General features: G+C 45.5%; 1 protein-coding gene across 4 annotated transcripts in view; it reads left to right on the top strand.

The window, feature by feature from the left end:
• Positions 1–3,231: 3,231 nt before the first annotated feature.
• Positions 3,232–16,921, top strand: part of usp22 (ubiquitin specific peptidase 22) — a 41,239-nt gene continuing 27,549 nt past the window's right edge. The window contains exon 1 of one of the 4 annotated variants that reach the window (XM_071391805.1): positions 3,232–3,694. In XM_071391805.1, coding sequence (XP_071247906.1) covers positions 3,575–3,694 — 120 coding nt within the window. In that variant the 5' untranslated portion in view covers positions 3,232–3,574. Of the gene's footprint in view, positions 3,695–4,749; positions 4,870–16,829; positions 16,851–16,921 lie in introns of those variants that run through there. The other 3 variants (XM_071391808.1, XM_071391806.1, XM_071391807.1) reach the window with 3 other exon arrangements.

The following is a 16,921-nucleotide window of genomic DNA, read 5'->3' as shown; positions in this document are numbered from 1 at the left end:
AAATCTGTATACTATATGATACGGGTAAGAATAAAGTAATCTACTCTTTAACACTTTAAATGTTAGGGGTGGACCTCATCGGACCCTTCATGAAATCCAGGAATGGCAACAGCTGGTGTCTTGACAGCAACCGATTACTTCAAGTGGGTGGAGGCAATACTCATTAAGGTCAGTAAAGGAAGAGAAGGTGCTTAAACCTAAATTCCCTTGTATGACCCTTTTTAATGGGTTACATAAGGAGCCTAATACATTCCAATAGGGGCCAAATAAAGAGTGGGGATTGAGAAAATGAGAACTCTTAGCCTAGCAAGTCTATTACCTGTAGAATGAACAATATTTCCATTCTTCAGCACCATCATTGCCGATGCACTGTATAGAACTAATCCTGAAGTGAAGGAGAATCATCTCGTCTATCCTTTTGCTCCTCTGTGTGATCTGTTCATCTCCAAGGCTAATTCAGGTTTGGAACTGTGCTCCCTCCCGAGGGGTGTCTCTCACCCCTTACATTCTCTCCATCCATCTTTAGAGTTCTTGCTCCTCCTATCTCTTCCTCTCCATGGTGATGTCGTGCATAGTACTCTACATAATATTTAACATAAACAGCCATGATAGGGTCCTGTCTGTCTGGCGACTTGGTGTTTTGATACAACCAAAAACATCCACCGCAGACAGCACAGGTTACTTAAGTCAATAATCGCTACAAATCACATGCAATAACTGTTCATATATTTTTACCTTTTGAATCATATATTTGGCATTGGGCTTAGAACGGGTCAAATAAAAATAGTGGTTGCTTTTAAACAATTTAAGTCAAATATATTTCAAAATACATATGCTGAAGTTTTTTAAATTTTTATATATATATTTTTAAACGTTTTCTCAAATCCAACTTTGACATTGGAAGTATGATAGATTATGACAATTGTAACATTTGGCCAATGTGGCCTGTCTGGACACTACTAACTACAGTGCCTTCGGGAAGGATTCAGACCCCTTCCTTTTTCCACATTGTAGTTACGTAACAGCCTTATTCTAAAACGCAAAAAAATAAAATATGTCCTCAAATCTACACACTATCCCATAATGACAAAGCAAAAACTGTTTTTTAGAAATGTTTGCTAATTTATATAAAAAAACATACCTTATTTACTTAAGTATGCAGACCCTTTGCTATGAGACTCGAAATTGAGCTCAGGTGCATCCTGTTTCCATTGATTATCCTTGATGTTTCTACAACTTGATTGGAGTCCACCTGTGCTAAATTCAATTGATTGGACGTGATTTGGAAAGGTGCACACCTGTCTATATAAAGTACCACAGTTGACAGTGCATGTCAGAGCAAAAACCAAGCCATTAGGTTGAAGGAATTGTCCGTTGAGCTCCGAGCCAGGATTGTGGTGAGGCACAGATCTGGGGAAGGGTACCAAAACATTTCTGCAGCATTGAAGGTCCCCAAGAACACAGTGGCCTCCATCATTCTTAAATGGAAGAAGTTTGGAACCAACAAGACTCTTCCTAGAGCTGGCCGCTCGGCCAAACTGAGCAATTGGGGGAGATGGGGGGCCTTGGTCAGGGAGTTGACCAAGAACTCGATGGTCATTCTGACAGAGCTCCAGAGTTCCTCTGTGGCATTGGAAGAACCTTCCAGAAGGACAACCATGTCTGCAGCACCACCAATCAGGCCAGACAGAAGCCACTCCTCAGTAACAGGCACATGACAGCCCTTTTGGAGTTTGCCTAAAGGCTCTCTGACCATGAGAAACAAGATTCTCTGGTCTGAGGAAACCAAGATTTAACTCTTTGGCTTGAATGCCAAGCGTCGCGTCTGGAGGAAACCTGGCACCATCCCTACGGTGAAGCATGGTGGTAGCAACATTATGTTGTCAGGAATTATTTTTCAGCGGCAGGGACTGGGAGACTAGTCAGGATCGAGGGAAAGATGAACGGAGCAAAGTACAGATGGATCCTTAATGAAAACCTACTCCAGAGCACTCAGGACCTCCGACTGGGGCAAAGGTTCACCTTCCAACAGGACAACAACCCTAAGCAGACAGCCTAGACAACTCCAGGAGTGGCTTTGGGACTAGTCTCTGAATGTCCTTGTGTCCCAGCCAGAGTCTGTACTTGAACCCAATTGAACATCCATGGAGAGACCTGAAAAAAGCTGTGCAGTGACACTCCCCGTCCAACCTGACAGAGCTTGAGACGATCTGCAGAGAAGAATGGGAGAAACTCCCCAAATACAGGTGTGCCAAGCTTGTAGCGTCATACCTAAAAAGACTTGAGGCTGTAATTGCTGCCAAAGGTGCTAAAGCAAAGTACTGAGTAAAAGGTATGAATACTTATATAAATGTGCGACATTTCTTAAATGTTTTTGCTTTGTCATTATGAGGTATTTTGTGTAGATTGGTGAGAAACTGTGTAATTGATTTTAGAAATAAATGTGGAAAAAGTCAAGGGGTCTGAATACTTTCCGAATGCACAGTATGTTGACAACCCAATGTCATGCCTTTACACCAAACATGTGTTCTGGACGTGAATGCGTTAAAGATGGAACTGTATATTTTACAGTCACAAATAAAAGGGATAGTTAAAGCATCTTTGGTACAGTCAGTGTGATGTATTGTATTTAATGTATTTGCCACCAGTGATTTTATGTAGCCAGTGGGAATCGCTTGACGGGCGGATATGGTTTGTAATAAAGAATTGAGCCAATCAGTTTCCGCATAGGGGCAAGACATAATAGGGACACGCCAAGGAGGAGAGTCGATTAAGCTGCACCGGGAGCCCATTTACCGGGTGAAAAGTGATTTGCATTTATTTTGGAACTTGGCTTTCTCACGGTCACGAGACGGCTGCCCCGTTTTGGCCGACGGCGAAGTCGGCTCAAACTCTGCTCTTCGGTAAAGCACGCGGAGCAGAGTATGATTCGGTGTTTTCACCTGCCTAAGTGGTTGCTTTTCATAGAAACGCTGTATTTGCCTTCCCAATGAAAACGAGTTTGAAAATTCTAACATATATTTAATGGAAAAGATAACGAGACATAATGTTGACAACATGACCGAGCGGCGCAAATTACTGTTCGGTTTGAGTAGGTCGTACGGTTCCGCTCCGTGCAACCCGTGCCATTGTAATATAATCCTCTCAATCAAAACCAGGTACCTCCTTTCCATTGGTCAGTAGAGGTATGAATGAGGTGGGGCTTGCCGCAATGCTCGCGGTGTTCTGTTGAAATTCCATTACCGACCATTAAAACAACTGGGACTAACAATTTACCGAAGTGGAGACAACGAGAAATACGACCCAATGTTGGATTTAATTGCAGAAGAAATGTTAACATTCGGAAATGGGATTACTCAAGGATTGCATTGATGTGTACTGCATTTTCCTCTGGTTTAGCCGTGGCTAGCTAACTCTCAAGCTAGCCGAATCGGAACAATCGGTAGCTAACCAGCCAGCTATCCAACGTAGCTAGCTAACTACAGTAACTCTACAGACTTGAGTTATATGTAGTAGGACAAGGACGGTGCACGTTTCATCGCTAAAAATACGCAAAACGAATGTTGTTTCTGTCATGAGTCCAGCCGGGTGCCCCCATGTGAACGGTTTCAAAGTGGATAACTGGAAACAGAATCTACGGGTTATTTACCAATGCTTTGTGTGGAGTGGATCTGCCGAAACCAGGAAACGCAAGGTAAAAATGTTAAACGTTAGCTGACTAACTCAGAACATGCAGCAACAGACCGCTCCTCAAGAGCACTGCCCTCGACGTCTCACAGGCTAGCTGTCGCACATCACTATGTCTAAGTACCAAGTCACACAGGAAGAGGCAGCTCATACAAGTGTGTGACAGACCCTGGTTAGACCTAACGTTCACGATAACTAATTGACTAACTAGTGATATTTACTACGGGTTACCACTATAACACTTGTCGAACGTTGGCTAGGTAACGTTAACCAGCTACATTTTCAGGCATGTCTGTTTCTCTCGGCTTGGGCAGTTGTACGTTTACTAACGGGCAGGTGCAGTTTTGGACAGGATTGACACTGAGGGGTGTGTGTGTGAGACCTTTAAGATACTACCTAACCTCCCACGTCTCATACATCACACAATCATGTGTGCGCGCGCCTGTAAACAGTCCCTACTCTGTTTACGGTGCTTGCATCCCCAGCTAGCTAAATTGCTTGTCTGTCTGGAAACGATCTCGTAGGCTACACAGAAAATAAGTACATCTCAGCAATCTGCATGCTTCTTGAATAACATGAACACAGTACTTGGGTTATTTCATCCAAGTGTACAATTCCTTTGCTAGATCTACTTTTCCGTGTCCCATCTGCGCTCATCACCGTCCGCCCCCGCGCAACGGTACAAGACAGACAAAATACGATTATCTTATGTTCCTTATGAGCCAAGTACAGTCGGGTCTGGGGATATTATATAACTCACGTAGTTAGCTATTGTAAAAAATATTATAGGCGTGTATGTCCATATCATGATAATTTAACCGATGCGTCCATTGGCTACAGGCAGTGCGTATTAACACACAGTAGGAGAGAATCACCAAATAATTTTCACCAATTTATTTTCAGACAGCTTTGGGAGACCATAGTCTCAAAGCATATTCAGCTAGTCTGCATTAGAATTCTCATGCAGTACAGTCTGTGTCCACACAATGCGTCATATAACTGCTGTCGTTTTAGCTAGACTAGAGCCTCCACTTGTTGGTGTCACTGTGTTGGTAGGCAGTGCATCGCCTACCATCTCCGTTAACACATTTTCAAAGGGTAGACCGTCTTAAACCAACTAAGAGTTTTGCCCGAGTTCATCAGGTGATACTGAGAGGTTGCAGTGAAGGATTCATACAAGCAGTAAGCCAGCAATGTCTATTCTTTTGACCCAATCCAGATATCATGTGTGTGTGGTTGGACTAACCCCAGGAGTTTGCATACCTTAGTCCTCATGTAACGCTATTGTCTGTTCAGGGCTGCGATGTAGATGCAGCAGGGGTGTAGGGCTCTATGCTGAACTTTTTTTTTTACAAGGAGTAGGCCTAAGTTGAAAAATGTAGGCACACGCACACATTTAGGAGCACAATGGAAAATATTTGAGGTAATGAAGCTAGAATCCCTGTCTGTTTCCCCCCTTAGGCCTCTCTCTCTGTGGGTTCAATGGTTTATTGGTATCATGTGTACAGTGTAGCTTCCTTCCAAATGGTTTCAACATTGTAACTGTTTCATCTCAGAGCCTTCAGCTTGCTAACCGCAACACACACACTGTAGCCAGTATTGGTAAGGTAAATGGTAACCATCTCACTATCTAAAAACATTCGGAACAATTTTGTCGTTCTGAGTCCTCATCGCTGGTTGTTTGAGTTAGGGATAGGCAAGAGAACGGAACGGACGTCAACTCCATCTTTTTACCAGAGATGTATTTAAAAAATAAATACAAAAATACTGTGATACTATTTGGTGGAATGTGCTTTGTGGCTTGACCCAGGGGGGAAAAAACTAAATTGTCTTAACTGTTCGAGGCACAAACAGATCTTCTCCCTGTCAGATCACTAAACAATGGTGTATGTTTCTCATATCGAAGTTAATGACTGAGCACAGAATGCATGCATCCTACAAATAGAATATCTGAGTTCAGCGAGTGTCATATCAGAATGAGTGCTTCAACCAATACCATGTGTGACAGCTGTGAGCAGTCTGCTGCACCCCCCTAACCAGCCATATAGCCTACTCGGCTGCTTCTCTCCATCCGTTCTTTCTGCACATCGCCATCAGTTTTAATATGTTACTTAGCCGTGATGGCGAGCTAGTGTGTGCAGACGGGGATGGGGTTGGAGCGGCTTGCAGCGTGAGCCCAGTGGATACGTATCTCCTGTAAAAACAAGCAGACCAGTCTGACTTTGCTGTCACGCTGCCTCTGAGTGCCGCTGCCATAGATGAAAAAGAGGGCACAGTGAGTCATCCGTGGCCCTTTTACATTCCCGATAACCGTAAGTTTCTCTAGTGGAGCTACCATCTCTCCGTTGTACTGCGAATTGCTGTACGTTTTATGTAATTTTATAAACCATGTCGGGGGTGTTTTTTTTTTTTGTTTTTTTACTCGCAGGCTGCAAATTGTTGGTTTGATAACAATCTTGTTTAGTCATGTTACTTGGCTAGCAAGCTAACCCCATGGGACCTTGGCTATGCACACATTTGGATGGCACAGAAAAAGGGATAGATAACCTACTCGGATGCTTCAAAGGTAGGGTACATATGCCTAATGTATTTCAAAGATAAATCTGAGTCAAATCAATCTTTAGTTCTGGTGTTAAATTGTTTGGCGCCTAACTTTTGGTGTGTACGAATGAGTGCTGTGTGTGGGAGAAAGCGAGCGAGAGATTGTAGGCTGTGTAAAGTTGTCTGAAGAGTAGGCTAAAGATGGTTTCATATTGTTTTCCCCTGCCACATTGAAAATGTAGCTGATTTATGCATTTATATTCCTTACTACATTCCTACTGCCCAATCGCAGGTAGGCCTTTGGATATGAGTAAATCAGCTATTTTCAGCAATAGCCTTTTCTATTACACAGAGAAAATGTGAAGTAAAATGCAGTGTGTTGTATTAAGGACATGTGTGAATATCAGGGAAAGATGTTTGTGCAGAACGTATGGTAAACGGGCATGTGGGTCAGGGCAAACCCTGTGATATTTGGGCTGATATCACGTTGTTAGTAAAATGTTGGTATTGTGACAACCCCACTCTGATAATAGGCCAATTTTCTTGTAGTTTATCAACCATATTTTATTTTTGTGTCTATCTGTGCTAAACATCACTATTTTGGGCCCTCACCAGTTAGCATCCCTGCTTTCTAGTTGTTTGACTCCACGCCACCCCATCTTGCGTTAGGCTGGGAATCTATATTTAACCATGTGTGGAATGGTAATCTAAACCCACCTGTCCACTGGGTGGTGGTGTGTTATGGGGAGACCTGTGTTCAGAGCTGTCACTGACCAGGCTTGTTGTGTTTAATCAGGGCTGACGCGGCGACCTGGGGTTGTGGAATGGCAGCGACACAGACTGATGAATATCTATTTTATTTTTTTACCTCCCTCTTTCTGTCAAGTTCTTTCTCTACCTCTTTCTTTCTCCTTCAGCTCTCCTTTCATACCCCCCCCCCAACACACACACACACGCGCACACACACACACAGTCGCCCCTGCTCCATGGATACCTCAATTAGGGTAAGTGGGGTGAGTGATGCAGGGATGAGGAGAAAACAAACGGATCGACCATCTGGGCTGGACCTCCTAATGAGCAGTTGATTGTATCATCAGTCTGTTTTAAACGCCTCATCTCTGTCCTGAGAGGAACAGACCCACAGAGAGGAGGTGACATGCCACCCAGGTCGTGTTCGCTAAGGCACATCGTAGCGAAACCCTTTGAAACAGAAATGTATTAAAATAACTGCAGGTATTACCTCCCTGTATCACTATCAAACCTGTTACATGCCTCAACCTAGTCATTCTCTTATGATACTCCTAAAGCCGATGACGGCTGCTCCATTGAAGCAGTTGTTTTGAACGCACCGTGTGCCATCTTCATCACCGCCTTTGACCAGCCACTCTATGCCCCATTAACTTTGAATTTCGCTCGCATGAAATCGTCTGGCAGATGGGTCTTTTGAGTGATCTGATTGTTGAGGAAAGCCTAGCGTCTAATACCTATGGTCAAAATCATAACCTTCATTCGGCCATGTGTCCCTCCCACCTAACTCTTTCTCTACTGAAACTTTCAAATCTAAGTTTATTTGTCACGTACACAGATTTGCAGGTGCAGTGAATTACTTGTCATACTAGCTCCAACAGTGCAGTAGAATGTCTAGCAAATACAACACAAATAATAAAAACATTTAAACAAATGTCAGAATGAGTCCCATGTCAGATTCCAGAATGTAAATGTGTGTGTGTGTGCAGCATATAATTTGGACAATAAAGTATGTACAGTAGTAGGTATATTAGAATGACTGATGTCCAGACAGTAATATAAATAGTACCTGAAGTGATCAGTGTTCAATGACAAAATACATTGTATTCAGAGTACCTTTTTCCACATTTTGTTACGTTACAGCCTTATTCTAAAATGTATTAAATAGTTGATTTTCTCATCAATCTACACACAATAACAGGTGGACTTCAAGTTGTAGAAACATCTCAAGGATGATCAATGGAAACAGGATGTACCTGAGCTCTATTTCATGTCTCATAGCAAAGGGTCTGAACTTCTGTAAATAAGGTATTTCTGGTTTTTTATAAATGTACAACATTTGCGGAACCTGTTTTCACTGTCATTATGAGGTATTTTGTGTAGATGGATGAGGGGGGAAAACTAATTTAATCTATTTTAGAATAAGGCTGTAACAAAATGTGCAGAAAGTCAAGGGGTCTGAACTTCCTGAATGCACTGTACATGGAGCATTAGTGTCAAGGTGCAGGGCAGAGTACCGGGCAGGTAGCTGGCTAGTGATGGCTGTTCAATCTGATGGCCTGGTGATCAAAGCTGTCTGTCAGTCCTGGCTCTGATGCACTTCAATGTGTAGCCTAGGCTTAGTGCTTGATTCAGAGGACCACGGCCCGTCAAGGAATTCACCCAATCCATTTTCGAACATGTCCTGTTTTAATGACCCTCTCCGTAGGGTAGGTATATTATTTCAGGGATTGTATGGCCGTATAGTATGCTATATAGCAACAGTACAGCAATCATTCCTACACACACTAACCAGCAGCCATTCTTCATGCTGATAAATGTGCACAGCGAGTGTGTTTTGAATACATGTGACCTCCAGCCTGCTGGTTGAGACGAGGGGCTCAAGGTAATTTCTGTTACCTCTTGAGACGAGTCCTGGATACTTGCAGGTCGTTGACCACATGCCCAGTCGCCGCTGGGATTTGGAGGGGTGTGTGTGTGTGTCCTAAAGAAAAGGTAGGAGTGGCTTAAACACACACACACACTGTTGTAAATTATTGCATCTTCATAATTGATAGACACATGCTTAAACAAGTGGCAGCATTCTGCCTGGAATATGAATTGATGTAATGTAAACTGGAAAAAAATGGAAACGCCCCCTTTTCAAGACCTTGTCTTTCAAAGATAATTCGTAAAATCCAAATAACTTCACAGATCTTCATTGCAAAGGGTTTAAACATTTTCCCATGCCTGTTCAATGAACCATAAACAATTAATGAACATGCACCTGTGGAACGGTCATTAAGACACTAACGGCTTACAGACGGTAGGCAATTAAGGTCACAGTTATGAAAACCTAGGACACTAAAGAGGCCTTTCTACTGACTCTGAAAAACACCAAAAGAAAGATCCCCGGGGTCCCTGCTCATCTGCGTGAACGTGCCTTAGGAATGCTGCAAGGAGGCATGAGGACTGCAGGTGGCCAGGGCAATATATTGCAATGTCCGTACTGTGAGACGCCTAAGACAGCGCTACAGGGAGACAGGACGGACAGCGGATCGTCCTCGCAGTGGCAGACCACGTGTAACAACTGCACAGGATCGGTACATCCGAACATCGGTCTGGGGCGGTGTGTCACAGCATCATCGGACTGAGCTTGCTGTCATTGCTGGCAATCTCAACGCTATGCGTTACAGGGAAGACATCCTCCTCCCTCATGTGGTACCCTTCCTGCATGCTCATCCTGACATGACCCTCCAGCATGACAATGCCACCAGCCATACTGCTCGTTCTGTGCGTGATTTCCTGCAAGACAGGAATGTCAGTTCTGCCATAGTCAGCGAAGAGCCCAGATCTCAATCCCATTGAGCACGTCTGGGACCTGTTGGATCGGAGGGTGAGGGCTAGGACCATTCCTCCCAGAAATGTCCGGGAACTTGCAGGTGCCTTGGTGGAAGAGTTGCGTAACATCTCACAGCAAGAACTGGCAAATCTGATGCAGTCCATGAGGAGGAGATGCACTGCAGTACTTAATGCAGCTGGTGGCCACACCAGATACTGACTGTTACTTTTGATTTTGACCCCCCCCCTTTGTTTAGGGACACATTCAATTTTTGTTAGTCACGTGTCTGTGGAACTGGTTCAGTTTGTCTGTTGTTGAATCTTGATATGTTCATACAAATATTTACGCATGTTACGTTTGCTGAAAATAAACGCAGTTGACAGTGAGAAGTTTATATACATGCTGTCCTTTGATATACACTGAAAATACAAATGCAAAAATTTCAAGGATTTTACAGAGTTACAGTTCATATAAGGACATCTGCCAATTTAAATAACTACTTTTTATGGATTTTTAATGGCTGGGAATACAGATATGCATCAATAAAAATACACACAAAAAATCACCTTATTTACACAAGTATTCAGACCCTTTGCTATGAGACTAGAAATTGAGCTCAGGTGCATCCTGTTTCCATTGATCATTCTTGAGATGTTTCTACAACTTGATTTGGAGTCCCCCTGTGATAAATTCAATTGATTGTACATGATTTGTATAGGCATACACCCGTGAGTCCGAAGTAATTTTCCATAGAGCTCTGAGACAGGTATGTGTGGAGGTACAGATCTGGGGAAGGGTACAAAAACATTTCTGCACCATTGAAGGTCCCCAAGAACACTGTGGCTTCCATCATTCTTAAATGGATGTTTGGAACCACCAAGACTCTTCCTAGAGCTGGCTGTCTGGCAAAACTGAGCAATCAGTGGGGAGAAGGGCCTTGGTCAGGGAGGTGACCAAGAACCCGATGGTCACTCTGACAGAGCTCCAGAGTTTCTCTGTGGAGTTGGGAGAACTTTCCAGAAGGACTACCATCTCTGCAGCACTCCACCAAGCAGGCCTTTATGGTAGAGTGGCCAGACTGAAGCCACTCCTCATTTTTAAAGCAGCCTGCTTGGAGTTTTCCAAAAGGGACCTGAAGACTCAACCATAAGAAACAAGATTTTCTGGTCTGATGAAACCAAGATTGAACTCTTTGGCGTGAATGACAAGCGTCACATTTGGAGGACGCCTGGCACCATCCCTACGGTGAAGCATTGTAGTGACAGCATTATGCTGTAGGGATGTTTTTCAGCGGCAGGGACTTTGAGACTAGTCAGGATTGGAGGGAACGATGAACAGCGCAAAGTATAGAGATCCTTGATGAAAACCTGCTCAGGACCTCAGGCTGGGGCGATGGTTCACCTTCCCACACGACATTGCTAAGCACATAGCCTAGACAACGCAGGAGTGGCTTCGGGACAAGTCTCTGAATGTTCTTGAGTGGCACAGCCAGGACTTGAACCTGATCGAACATCTTTGGAGAGACCTGAAAATAGTTGTGCAGTGACGCTCCCATCCAACCTGACAAAGCTTGAAAGGATCTGCAAAGAAGAATGGGAGAAACTCCCCAAATACAGGTGTGCAAGCTTGTAGTGTCATACCTAAAAAATATCGAGTACTGAGTAACGTGTCTGAATACTTATGTAAATGTGATATTTCAGTTTTTTACACATTTCTCAAACCTGTTTTTGCTTTCTCATGATTGGGTATTGTGTGTAGATTGATTGGGGGGGTGGGGGGTACAATATAATCCATTTTAGAATAAGGCTGTAACAAAGTGAATGAGTCATTACTTTCCAAGTGCACTGTATATACAAAGGTATGTGGAAACCCCTTCAAATTAGTAGATTTGGCTATTTCAGCCACACCTGTTTCTGACAGGTGTATAAAGTCGAGCACCCAGCCATGCAATCTCCATAGACAAATATTGGCAGGTGGATGGATTACCTTGGCAGGGGAGAAATGCTCACTGACAGGGATGTAAATACATTTGGGAGAAATAAGGTTTTTGTGTGAATGGAACATTTCTGGAATCTTTCATTTCAGCTCATGAAACATGGGACCAACATTTTACATGTTGCATTCATCATTTTTGTTCTGTATACTACCTCTGAGCTATAGCCAAAGAGTAGGTATTCCATTTTTGTTTACTTTAGATTTCAGATGAAGATGGATTAGGGATGCTGTTGTGAACATGGACTCGTCTCAGTTAAGTTTCTTGAGAGAAGGAACTGAGGGTTAGCAAATTTTCAAGCGCAAATCATCAACTATGCTGCATGGCCTTTGGCTTCCAAGGGTCTCTCCCATGTTCTCTCAACTCCATGTATCTTATTGCTTTCTATCCCATCATGCCTTGTACTGCACAGCCATGCTGGCTCACAGCAGCTAGCTCGCCTCATCTGCATGCGTTTGAACTGTCACTATTCATCCTCTGCTGCCACGTCCTCCCCCTCTTTCTCCCTCTAGGTCCCTCTCTCGCTCTCTCTTTCTCTTCTCTCCAAATCAACCTCCATTTTTCGCATTATCCCTCTGCAGCAGTATGCCTTCCATTCCATATACCCAACCAGTCACAATGGATTCAGGTTATGGTGGCCCTAGCCGTCAGTTATGTGTAAGATGTTCTAGCCCAGTTTTCACCCTGTCTGTCTCTCGGTCCGAGCAGGAAAGTAAGTGACTGTCTTTGTTGGTCAGTACACTGAGGATCTCTCCATCGGCCTGCTGCTCGCCTCTCCTGTTATGTTTGTGTAGTTGGCGCTGTCGCACTTCCTCTGACTAGCCCCTTTTCCCCCTCACTGCATCATGCTCCATCGCCAACACAGCAGCCCTTCTCTCAATCTGGCCAAGCCAAAGTCTGATGTCATCCCGGAAGAAGACCAATCAACATTCTTAGGCCACTCACTCTTGTCCAGTTCCACTTCCACAGTCACCCTCAGGTTCTAGGTGTGTGTGTGTGTGTGTGTTAAACTAAAAAGCTTCATCATGAATGGGTTTGTATCGTGTGTGTGTGTGTGTGATGAATCAGTGTATAGCGAGCCAGCAGCAGTCTTGTTCGAGGACGCTACTCTGTCTTTATTAGATGATCTGGTCAGGGGGCACCGCTGCGATGGATACACCTCCTTATAGGATATTAACACCAACAGAAAAGGATGTTGACAACATTGCCATACTCTGGGTTTGTGTTCAGTACGGTGTGCAACTTTGAAAATCGACGGAAACGGTACTGCGCTGAACGACCAGTTGAAAAATGCTGATTGTGGTACACTTTTCTTTTTCAAATTGGTTAATATTACAGTTGCTTTGTCAAACAACGCGTGCGTTACTTTCAGAATCCTATCTCTACCGGCTGAGTGTTTCCGTGATCCGGTTTCCTCAGTTTTCGAGCTAGCAGAGAAATGCCATGACAGCTGCTGTCCATAAAAATGTATAGAGGGCACACCACTGATCTTTGCCATTGATCACTTCTGTGATAGCAAAGCCCATAGAGCTTTCCTGTGTAGTGGCAAGTGTGTCCTCTATACCTCTCTATGGGTCGGTGTTAGAGATCATAACTGCCTAAAATACGTTTGACTGGTCATGTTTATCGGGCTAGGTTCATTTTAGCTTTATGTAGTTAGTTTGCATAACGTGTGTACTCGTTATTCGTCATGCATCTTATTTATCACACACGCACAGCATACAGAGAACCTGTTTTGAGGGGCGGAATGGCCCATCACCTGTCAGACGGTGCGAGAGCAGGTCCTCATAAAGCTGGTACTGGAAGTGAAACGTGCTTTTATAAGCCCGGTCATTGTGCAAGAATGAGCACACGATTGCATTTAGAATTGTTAGCTGTTTTGATGGCCATGATTTTTAAGAAGGGTGATGTTTATTTATTTTTCTCCTCTCAATCTCAAGTGGTAATTAAAGCGTGCCTGCCGTTGGAGTGCGTAGGTCAACGGTAGGAAAGCTATCAGCCATCAATTTACCATGTGACCTTGAGGCTGTATAGTTTGAAACCTGAACGTTTTACTTCAAATAGTGAGAAATGTCTTCTTAACTTGCTTCAAAGTAACCAAAATCCAACCATTAGAAATGTAGAGGCAGTTTTTAAAGACTTCCTCATGCCATTTTAACCAGCATTTCTCTCCTGAAGAAGAGTGAATATTTATTTGACATTTTTATTTAACCTTTTTTAACTAGGCAAGTCAGTTAAGAACAAATTCTTATTCACAATGACGGCCTACACCGGCCAAACCCGGACGACGCTGTACCAATTGTGCGCCGCCCTAATGGACTCCCAATCACGGCTGGTTGTGATACAGCCTGGATTCGAACCAGGGTGTCTGTTGTGACGCCTCAAACACTGAGATGCAGTGCCTTAGACTGCTGCGCCACTCGGGAGCCCAAGAAAAGAGAACATGGTAGAGGGACAGAGGATGGGGAATGCAGATGGCTGAAGTGAAGAGCACGATGAGAGGAACAGACGGAAAGGAAGAAAGAAGAGGGGGAGTGAACAGTGGAGGAGAAATCTCAAAGGATGTGTGAGGGCAAGCTGTGAGTCTGGGACAGACCGAGGGAGAGGGAGAGCAGCTGTACTGCAGTGCAGAACACCCAGTACTCTGTGTGTGTCAGACTAGGGGTGTGTGTATTTCCTCTGTTTTATGGAGATAACCTGGTCCTATGTCTTTGGCTGGATTATATTACTCAAACAAAAAAATGAGGAGAAATGCATTGTTCTTCCAGTCATTTTGCAGATTCCACATCCTCTGTGTCCTACCTCTCTCTCTCACGTCTTGCTGCTTTTACTCCCCTTTGCTCCCGCCCTCTCTTTCTACATATCCCGCTCCCCTTTGCTCCCGCCCTCTCTTTCTACGTCCCCCGCTCCCCTTTGCTCCCGCCCTCTCTTTCTACATCCCCCGCTCCCCTTTGCTCCCGCCCTCTCTTTCTACATCCCCCGCTCCCCTTTGCTCCCGCCCTCTCTTTCTACATCCCCCCTCTACTTTGCTCCCTCCCTCTCTTTCTACATCCCCCGCTCCCCTTTGCTCCCGCCCTCTCTTTCTACATCCCCCGCTCCCCTTTGCTCCCGCCCTCTCTTTCTACATCCCCCGCTCCCCTTTGCTCCCGCCCTCTCTTTCTACATCCCCCGCTCTACTTTGCTCCCTCCCTCTCTTTCTACATCCCCCGCTCCCCTTTGCTCCCGCCTTCTCTTTCTACATCCCCCGCTCCCCTTTGCTCCCGCCCTCTCTTTCTACATCCCCCGCTCTACTTTGCTCCCGCCCTCTCTTTCTACATCCCCCGCTCCCCTTTGCTCCCGCCCTCTCTTTCTACATCCCCCGCTCCCCTTTGCTCCCGCCCTCTCTTTCTACATCCCCCGCTCCCCTTTGCTCCCGCCCTCTCTTTCTACATCCCCCCCTCTACTTTGCTCCCTCCCTCTCTTTCTACATCCCCCGCTCCCCTTTGCTCCCGCCTTCTCTTTCTACATCCCCCGCTCCCCTTTGCTCCCGCCCTCTCTTTCTACATCCCCCGCTCTACTTTGCTCCCGCCCTCTCTTTCTACATCCCCCGCTCTACTTTGCTCCCTCCCTCTCTTTCTACATCCCCCGCTCTACTTTGCTCCCGCCCTCTCTTTCTACATCCCCCGCTCTACTTTGCTCCCGCCCTCTCTTTCTACATCCCCCGCGCTACTTTGCTCCCGCCCTCTCTTTCGTCATCCCCCGCTCTACTTTGCTCCCTCCCTCTCTTTCTACATCCCCCGCTCTACTTTGCTCCCGCTCTCTCTTTCTACATCCCCCGCTCTACTTTGCTCCCGCCCTCTCTTTCTACATCCCCCGCTCTACTTTGCTCCCGCCCTCTCTTTCTACATCCCCCGCTCTACTTTGCTCCCTCCCTCTCTTTCTACATCCCCCGCTCTACTTTGCTCCCTCCCTCTCTTTCTACATCCCCCGCTCTACTTTGCTCCCTCCCTCTCTTTCTACATCCCCCGCTCTACTTTGCTCCCGCCCTCTCTTTCTACATCCCCCGCGCTACTTTGATCCCGCCCTCTCTTTCTACATCCCCCGCTCTACTTTGCTCCCTCCCTCTCTTTCTACATCCCCCGCTCTACTTTGCTCCCGCTCTCTCTTTCTACATCCCCCGCTCTACTTTGCTCCCGCCCTCTCTTTCTACATCCCCCGCTCTACTTTGCTCCCGCCCTCTCTTTCTACATCCCCCGCTCTACTTTGCTCCCGCCCTCTCTTTCTACATCCCCCGCTCTACTTTGCTCCCGCCCTCTCTTTCTACATCCCCCGCTCTACTTTGCTCCCGCCCTCTCTTTCTACATCCCCCGCTCTACTTTGCTCCCGCCCTCTCTTTCTACATCCCCCGCTCTACTTTGCTCCCGCCCTCTCTTTCTACATCCCCCGCTCTACTTTGCTCCCTCCCTCTCTTTCTACATCCCCCGCTCTACTTTGCTCCCTCCCTCTCTTTCTACATCCCTCGCTCTACTTTGCTCCCTCCCTCTCTTTCTACATCCCCCGCTCTACTTTGCTCCCTCCCTCTCTTTCTACATCCCTCGCTCTACTTTGCTCCCTCCCTCTCTTTCTACATCCCCCGCTCTACTTTGCTCCCTCCCTCTCTTCGTCTCCCTCTCTGGTCTGGCGGAGATCAGCTGCTGAGTCTCAAGGCTCTGCTTAGATCAGGCAGGATTGACTTTGGCATCCCTCTTTCTTTCGCTCTCACTCCTCTTCGCTCCTTTCCCCCCTGCTCTCGTCTTGTTTTTTGTTTTTTTCCCCTCACACACACACTGATTGTGCTTTTACTGCAGCTCACCAACTGTGTTGTGTGATTTTTGAGGCTGAGGCAATAGTCAAGGTGTGAAGATGTCCCTGTGATCTCTCGGCTCACTCAGGTGGCGTGCTGCTAGGGACACCCTGGCAGGACAGCTTTAACACGGCGACATGGTCTCGTTGCATAAATGGGGTGCAAAATGGTACAGCAGAGAAACCGTGACAGTAAGGTTACCCGAACGGCAGCCTGAAGAAAAGGGATCAAAAATCTAGGTTAGTGGTTACTAAACGGTCGATCGCCTCGTTGTTCTCCACGGCATTCCTAGTCGATTGTGAAACATTTC

This window comes from Salvelinus alpinus, chromosome 3, assembly GCF_045679555.1.
Source record: "Salvelinus alpinus chromosome 3, SLU_Salpinus.1, whole genome shotgun sequence".
NCBI classification, from domain to species: Eukaryota; Metazoa; Chordata; class Actinopteri; order Salmoniformes; family Salmonidae; genus Salvelinus; species Salvelinus alpinus.
Note: the sequence above shows the minus strand (reverse complement) of the source record. Positions and strands in the feature narration are given on the sequence as shown.